Source organism: Vicia villosa, unplaced genomic scaffold (assembly GCF_029867415.1).
Source record: "Vicia villosa cultivar HV-30 ecotype Madison, WI unplaced genomic scaffold, Vvil1.0 ctg.000756F_1_1, whole genome shotgun sequence".
NCBI classification, from domain to species: domain Eukaryota; kingdom Viridiplantae; phylum Streptophyta; class Magnoliopsida; order Fabales; family Fabaceae; genus Vicia; species Vicia villosa.
The window spans coordinates 242,865-251,734 of NW_026705338.1; the positions used below are offsets into that span (position 1 = coordinate 242,865).

At 36.7% G+C, this 8,870-nt stretch overlaps 1 protein-coding gene across 1 annotated transcript; it reads left to right on the forward strand.

The window, feature by feature from the left end:
• Nucleotides 1–1,653: 1,653 nt before the first annotated feature.
• Nucleotides 1,654–3,491, forward strand: LOC131630949 (uncharacterized). Its single transcript, XM_058901690.1, has 2 exons — nt 1,654–2,152; nt 2,599–3,491. Exons 1-2 carry the CDS (start codon nt 1,654–1,656, stop codon nt 3,489–3,491), a joined length of 1,392 nt encoding a protein of 463 aa, XP_058757673.1.
• The last annotated feature ends 5,379 nt before the right edge of the window (nt 3,492–8,870 follow it).

Here is an 8,870-nt window from a genome sequence, read left to right on the forward strand (position 1 = left end):
AACGTAAATTTTTTTTAATTTTTCCAATTTTTTATAATTCTTTTTCAATTTTTTTATAATTTATATATAATAAAAACGTAAAAAAAATATTAATTTTTAAAAATTTTTTTTTTTTTTAAAAATCAACAAAATTAATAAAAAAATTTAAAAAAATATTAAATTTTTATTAAAAAAAATTAATAAAAAAATTTTTCAAAAAAAAAATTTAAAAAAAAAATAAATTCCACGTGGCAGTGCTGACTGTGCCACATAAGCAATGTGTTGTACAGTCAGCACTACCAAAAATGCCACGTAGTCAAGATTCTAAGAATCTTGGCCAAAAAAACTGATCAGGGTAAAATTTGATGGAATCTTTATTTTGCAAGGTTTGTCCAATAAATTTTTTTTTTAGAGGGGGTAAACCGAATCTCGCTTATATGGCAGGGGGTAAAGTAGTATTAATCCTTTATAATTTGATCAACAAACCATTTAACAATTAAACTGTGAGATTCTCCACACGTGCATGTTCAACAAACATGCATCAAAGAATATAGTTGCAAACGCCCACTTGGGTTTTTATAAATTTTAAATATTAAAGTACTAAGCATTAGTATTATTATTAAACACATCTGGCCATGTGAAAGGCTGAGCTGGTTATCATGTGATTAACAGTTATAAGAATCGTTTTATTACTTTACTTGGATGTGTTATATCGTTAATCGATGATTAGTTAGTGCTTATTACCTCAATCGCACGTGCATTGCTGGTAGGGATATTTAATTATCAGTACCATTTTGATTTACAAATTAAAATTTAAAACTTAAAAGCATTGCTTCAATTATTGAAATAAATTAAGATTATGAAATAGTAATAATGATTTAGGCAACAATGCTGCATGAGTATATTAGTGCATTATATATAGGGCTATTTTGGTTGGACAAAATAATGAAGTAACAGATACTCCCTCCGTTCCTTTTTAAGTGTCGTTTTAGTAAAAAGCTCTTCAACCAAGATAGTGGATTATTAGAGTTACATTTTCTATTATACCCTTATTTATTTTTCTCTTTCCAAATAAATTCAATCATACACTCTCTTTTTCCAATAACTAATTGAAAAATATGAGGTGGAGTTATTGAGAAAATAAGGGTATAAATGACAAATTATAACATTAAATTATAAAACGACACTTAAATAGGAACAAAAAAATTCTTCTAAAACGACACTTAAAAAGGAACGGAGGGAGTAGCTCAGCATGAGTGTCTCCTAAGCCTACGATACAGATTAATAACTGATTAGAGATGAATTTTCTTGGTGTTAAACGTGGTCCACTTGCATTATTTTTATTGAACATTATTTGGGATTCAATTTGATTGTTTGTTAGCTTTTGAATAAGTTTGTGTGATTAAAAGCTATAAGTGGATTTTTCTTAGGTGTTCATTGAATTGCTTTACAACAATGTGCAACTTATGGGACCATTTGTCTGCTTAACGTCAAATACTATAGGTTAGCTCCTAATGATTAGTGGGACAATAACAATAATGATATGTATATAGTTTAATTACATGGATGGGTTGATGTTGGATCATATCAAAATTCTAATATAAACATGAATTTGAAATTCCTTAAGTCTTGCATTAAATTCTTTAAGTAAATTCTTTAGTGTTTAATAGTTCTATGTCGATCCTTGTTAATGGAAGCCCGACTAAGGATTTCGTTGTGACTAGAGGCCTTCGACAAGGGGATCCTCTTTCCCCTTTTCTTTTCCTCTTAGTGGCGGAAGGTTTGGCGGCGTTAATGAAGAGTGCTTCGACTTTGGGAGAGTATGTGGGTTTTAAGGTTAACGAGGAAGTTCACTTTGAAATGTTGCAATTTGCGGATGACACTTTTTTAATTGGTGATGGTTCTTGGAATAATTTATGGTGTATTAAAGCGATTCTGAGGGGGTTTGAGCTTGTCTCCGGTCTTCGGGTTAACCTTTCTAAGAGTCGGTTTTTGGGTGTCAACTTGGAGTCTGATTTTGTGCAAGCGGCATCTTCTTTTCTTAATTGTATAGTGGGTTCCTCTTCTTTCACTTTTTTGGGAATTCCGGTGGGAGTCAATCCTAGAAGGAGGGAGGTGTGGAGGCCGATTGTGTCGAGGATGACAAAACAAACATCTTTCTATTGGGGGGAGGGTAACTCTTTTGAATTCAGTTTTGTCAAGCATCCCGATTTACATCTTCTCTTTTTATAAGGCGCCTAAATTGGTGGTTAAAGAGATCATTAAGCTTCAAAGAGTATTCCTATGGGGGGCAAGGAGGATAAGAAAAAGGTTGCTTGGATTGGTTGGGATAAGGTGTGTTTACCTAAGAAGGGGGTGGGTTAGGAGTAAAACTTTGTGGGAAGTTCAACCTTGCTTTGCTTTCGAAGTGGAGGTGGAGGATCATGTGTGAGGAGAATTTTTTATGGACTAACCTTCTTTCTTGCAGGTACGATGACATTAGGAGAACTATGCTCTCTAATTCAGTGATCCATGGTAGAAACAAGGTCTCCCTTTGATGGAAGGATTTATGCTCGGTTGGTGCCTGTGGGAACAACCCGTTGGAAAATGGGTTTCCTTCTTCCATTTCTTGTAAATTAGGTAATGGAGATGGCATCGATTTTTGGCTTGATAGGTGGAAGGGTCCCTCTCCTCTTGCTGAGCGTTTTCCCTCTCTTTTTCGGTTTGCTGAGCCTTCTGGTGCTTTGATTAGTGACAATGGTTTTCGGATAGTGGGATCGTGGGAGTGGCGAATTAATTTTTGTGAAGGTTTTAATGATAGTGTGGATGGTGAGCGGGTTCGTGATTTGGTTTCTTTCCTAGGTGACGCTACTCCAACGGTGGGTGTGATGGATTCATATGTTTGGTGGAAGAACTCTTTGGGTTTTTCCGTTAAAGCGGCGTATGACATGATTTTGGAGGGGAGTTATCGGGGTCATCGTTTAGAGGTTGACATCATTAGGGCCTTAAACCGGATGTGGAAGACTAAGTTACCAAGCAAGATCTTGATTTTCGGGTGGAGACTTATTTTGAATAAGATTCCAACCAAGGCGGCTTTGGCGAGACGCCATATTTTGACGAATTCTAATATTTTGGTTTGCTCTTTTTGTGGGGTGGAGGAGGAAGACACGAATCATCTTTTTGGTACTTGCCCCGTTACTTTGGATTGGTGGAGTAAGTTTTGTAATTGGCTTCGGCTCGATTCATCTTCTTTTCCGGGTAATTTTTTTCTTCGTTTTCTAGCCTTGGATTTAGCTTGTAAGTCTAGATTTGTGGTAGATACTAGTTGGCTATTTGGGTTGGCTTTTTGTTGGGGTATTTGGTGTTGTAGGAATGAAGTTCTTTTTAATGGGGGTAATATTCTTAATTTTGATACTATTGGGATGATTAAATATGTTGCTTGGGAATGGCTTCTTTCTTGCTATAATGTAGGGGATACTATGGTTTGGTCGGATTGGTGTGTGAATCCGGCTACGTGTATCGGTCTTCCGTAGGTGGTGTTTTCTTTTCTTTGTTGGGGGCTTTTCCTTTTCTTTATGTAACCATGGGTTAGCACCCCTTGTGCTTATTAATTCCATTCTGCTTATACAAAAAAAGTAAATTAAAAAAAAAAAATTTAAATCCACATTTTTTAGATTAAATATTTTGAATACTTTATTATATAAGAAACATACATGTTTTTCTTCAAAAATACACCAAAAATTACTTGTTAGTTTTTCTTTCCTCCTTGTCTTTAATTTGCATTTATGAATTGTCGAAACATTAATTTCTTTCATTTTCTTTCTACTTGTTGAATTTTATTAGTATTTTCTTATATTCTATTTAGAGTTGTTTTTTTACCATATAAAGTGCATTTCTAGACCAACTATCTTTGTGTAGTAATAATTGTATCAATATTGAATTGAGTTATCTTATTCTAGAGACGTCATACTTGATAGTCTAAATTGTACAATTTTAGGTAGTGTCGTGAAACGTATTAAAGAGAGCGACCTAGTCTGCAACTTGATCCGATAATTTCTTTTGTGACATTTTTCAAAATTGGTTTTTTTAAATCGAAAAACAATAATATTAAGACGCTGCGAACTGCCATGGTTATCGAATAAATTATTCGTACTTCGGATGTTGTCTATGACGAACCGTTCAAGTTTGAGGGAAGTCGTTTCAAATGTTGGCAACAAAAAATGTGATTTTTCTTAACCTTAAAAGGGTTATCAATGTTTTGATTGATGACATTCTAGTTGTTCCTTTTGGATTAGACAAGTGTTGAGTGTCTTTTGTTGTTTCTATTCGTATGTTTTTAAGGCACTTTTTAACCCCTTTTTCTATGTTTTTAGAAGAATAGCTTATGTAAATAAGTGATTTTTGTCATATGTAAATATTTGGTATTTTGATCTATTTTCTAGTGTTTCAGTTATTGGTGATAGCAAATGTTCAGAAAAATCGGGAAAAAAGTCGAAGAATCGAGGATTTTGGCAACTCTGAAGGTGTCAGTATTCCTCTTGTTTTCGCCCGGCGAATAGCTTGGAAGCGAAGCTCCGCCCGGCGAGGGGTAGGCGAGCCAGGGGCGAAGCAGCTCAATTTTTGGCCATCTTTCTGCTCTGGAGCGCCCGGCGGAGCATCTGTCTCGCCGGGCGGAAGAAGATATTTATTTTGGGGTTCTTTTGTGTACTTTTGAGGTCACGTGGCCTGTTTAGTGGGTTTCGCCCGGCGAAGCTGTTCTTCCGCCGGGCGAATCTGGGCTGATGTGCCATGCTATATAGTGCTTGTTAGATATTTTGAGAATCATTCCATCTTTAATTTCTCTCTCTTGAACCAAAATATACCATTTGGAGTAAGAAACCCTAAAACTTCCATTGTTAGTAGAATTCAAGTTTTTACCCATCAATCTTGGAGACTTCCATCTTGATGTTCATAAAGCTTGATAGTTTGCTTGTTACTCAAGTCACCATGGAAATGGGTGGCTAAACCTTCTTGGTGTCAAGATTAGAGGTAGATGATTTGCTTTTAGTTTGTATTTCTTTTGATCTTTTGTATGTGAACAAGTGATGATATATATATGGTGAAAAACCTTGTGTTTATTTAGTTATGAGATTTGTATTCTATTTGAGAAAATGTTTTCAAGTCTTGACCTAGGTTTTTTATCTATCAACAAGTAAAGTTTAGAAATAGCTTTGTGAGTTGATATTTACCTATATTAAGCTTTGAGTGTTGTCATTTTGATAGTTAGGTTGAGAGATCATTTAAGGATCAAAATGGCAAATTTCACAATATGGTTTAGACATGAAACATATTGAGAGGATTGTGATTATATGTATCATTCATGAGTTCACGTATTTGATCAAGAAAATACGATAGAAGCAAATCATCAAAAACAAATCTAATCTTGACATTCTTTTACCATCTTTTAAAACCACATACCAAGTTTAGCATTTCTTGCTTGAGATTAAACAAATTATGTTACCAGAATCAAAATCAAACCCCATGATAACTTTAACTCACGACAAAGTAAACTATAGAACGGCAGTGATATCGCAATAATCCCTGTGGAAACGATAAACAAAAAGTACCACAATACTTATTCAACAAAATGGCGCCGTTGCCGGGGATTGTTGTTTAGATATTGCAAGCATTGCAATAGTTTGTTTTGTATTGAGTCTTATAATTAATATCTTGTTTCTAAATTTATTTTCCTTGTGTTTGTTAATTTGCTTGGTTAGTTTTTCAGATTACAGTTTATGCGAGGACGTGTACCTGCAGATCAACTCCTTTTTGATCCTGAGATTGAGAGGACTGCTCGTAGAGAGAATAGCAAAACTCGTAGGAGGAGACAACTAGCTAGGGAAAGAAGACAACAACAAGAGGCATCTTCTTCTTCAACTCCTGTTGAAAACTTGGTTGAGGAAGAAATGGCTGCGGATCCTCCAGCTCGAGGGCCATGTGTTAACAGCCCTCGTCTAAATGCACAATTTGCTCGTGATCAGGCCAATGGAAGAAACTCCGAAATGAAGACGGGGTTACTTCAATTATTATACCAAAATCCGTTCACAGGGGCAGATCACGAGGATCCATTTACTCATCTAACAAAGTTCTACGAGATCGCCGGAACAATTGGTGCTCCGGAAGACCAAGAAGAACAGGTGTTCAGGAGACTTTTTCCTCATTCCTTAATTGGAAAAGCTAAGGAATGGTACCTTGATCAACCTAATAATGTCATGACAAATTGGAACGAGTTAGAAGAGAAGTTCTTGGATCGGTTCTTTCCTCACAATAGGTTCATGGAAGCGAAAACTTCTATTGCGGTGTTCTCTCAAGGTTCGAATGAATCTCTCAATGAAGCATGGGAGAGGTTCAAGTCCATGGTTAGAAAATGCAAAGGTCATGGGTTTGATGAATTGTCTCAAATCCATATCTTTAGAAATGGACTCCAACCTCAACCAAAAACTCTTTTAGATGCTACCGCGGGTGGTTCGTTGATGTCAAAAACTGCTGCAGAAGCGATTGCTATCATTGATAGAATGGCTTTGAATGATCATCAAGGGCAACACAACCGTAGTGCATTGCAAAGAAAACCGGGAGTTCTTGAATTGAATACTAGTGATGCAATACTTGCTCAAAACAAGTTATTGACACAACAAGTAGAATTGCTCACTCAACAAATGTCAAAACTCCCTCAACAAATCAAAGAGATAAATGGGAGCCCTTCTAAAAATCAACATGTGTTGTGTTGTGAATTGTGTAGGGGTGACCATCAAACAGGTTTTTGTCCTCCACCGGGTGAAGAGGTGAATTATGTGTCTAATCCTAATCAAGGATATGGTGGGAGACAACAACAACAACCTTACAACAATAACCAAGGTTACCAACAAAGAGGTAATCAAGGTTATCAACAAGGATGGAGGCCGGAAGCGGGCCCATCGAATCGTCAAAATCCTTATCAAGGCGGTTACAATCAACAACCTCAACAACCAAAGCTTTCAATCGAGGACACTCTTAGCCAATTCATGCAATTGCAAATTGCAAGCCAAAAGAGTACGGATGCCGCAATAAAGAACCTTGAAACTCAAGTCGGGCAATTGTCAAAGCAACTTGCCGATCATAACAAAGGTCCTTTTCCGGCTACTACACAAGAAAATCCTCGTGAGCATTGTAAGTCAATTCTAACTCGTAGCGGTAGAAATATTGATATGGGAGTAGGAGAGATAGTTGAGGAGGAAATTGTTGAGAGTGAAAAAGATAGGGTGATTGAAGTAGAAAAAAATGTTGAGGGTGATTTAGTTGAAAATGAGAAAGAGAAAGAATTAGTGGAAAAAGAAACTCTTGAGAAAGTTGTAGAAAAAGAGAGAAAAAAATTGAGTGTGAGTGAAAAGGGAAAGAAGAAGGTGGATGATTCTATACAAGTGAAGAAATTACCTTACCCTCCCGGTCCGTCAAAGAAAGAAGATGCAAAGCACTATGCTCGGTTCTTGGACATTTTTAGCAAGTTGCAAATCAATGTTCCTTTTTCCGAGGCATTAGAGCAAATGCCGATGTATGCGAAATTCATCAAAGACATCATCACTAAGAAGAGAAGATTCTTGGATCAGGAGGTAGTAACGGTGAGCTCTTGTTGTAATGCGTTAATTCAACGCACTACTCCGATAAAATCAAATGATCCTGGGCGGGTAACCTTACCGGTGTCTATTGGAAATGTTCACATAGGCAAAGGTTTGGTAGATACCGGTTCTAGCATTAATTTGATCCCATTGTCTATGGTGAGAAGATTAGGAATCAACGATTTGAAGCCGACAAGAATGACGTTATCATTAGCGGATAAATCCACAGCTCATCCTCATGGAGTTGCGGAAGACTTGCTTGTCAAGGTTGACAAATTTTGGTATCCTGTTGATTTTATTGTCATAGACATGGAAGAAGATCCTGAGATTCCATTGATCTTAGGAAGGCCTTTTATGAAGACGGCCCGAATGATGATAGATATTGATGATGGCTTAATGAAATTAAGGTACCAAGATGAAGAATTATGTCTTGATCTCTTTGAAGCCATCAAGCATCCTAGTGATGACGATGATTGTTTTAGAATCGATGCCACAGAAAAAGCGATTATGAAAGTAGAGAATGAAATGCACTTGACTAATCCTCTTGAGAAAACTTTAATGGAAGCTCTTGAAGTGCTTACAAAAGATCAAGAGAAGGAAATTGAAGATTGCTTGAGAAATCTTGAGGCATGTGATGAGATGAATCCTTTTGAAGTTCAAATTGATGAGTTGAAAGATGAGCTTGAAGTTGAAGAACCAAAGGTGGAATTGAAAGTGTTACCTTCTCACTTGAAGTATGTGTTCCTTGAGAAGAATGCAAACAAGCCGGTTATCATTAGCAACGCCCTTTCTAAGGTTGAAGAAGAAAAATTGCTTGTGGTCCTAGAAAGAAACCAAGAAGCAATGGGATGGACACTTTCCGATCTCAAAGGCATTAGTCCCTCTTTTTGTATGCATAAGATTTTGATGGAGGACGACTTTAAACCGGTGGCTCAACCACAAAGACGTTTGAATCCGGTGATGAAAGAAGTAGTGCGAAAGGAAGTAGTGAAAATGTTAGAAGCCGGGATGATTTATCCGATCTCGGATAGTGCTTGGGTGAGTCCCGTCCATGTGGTGCCTAAGAAGGGTGGAATGACTGTGATTCGAAATGAGAAGAATGAGCTAATTCCTACTCGAACTGTGACTGGATGGAGGATGTGTATCGATTATCGTAAGCTTAACAAAGCTACGAGGAAAGATCATTTTCCCTTACCTTTTATGGATCAAATGCTCGAGAGATTATCCGGTCAACAATTTTATTGTTTCTTAGACGGGTATTCGGGATACAATCAAATTGTA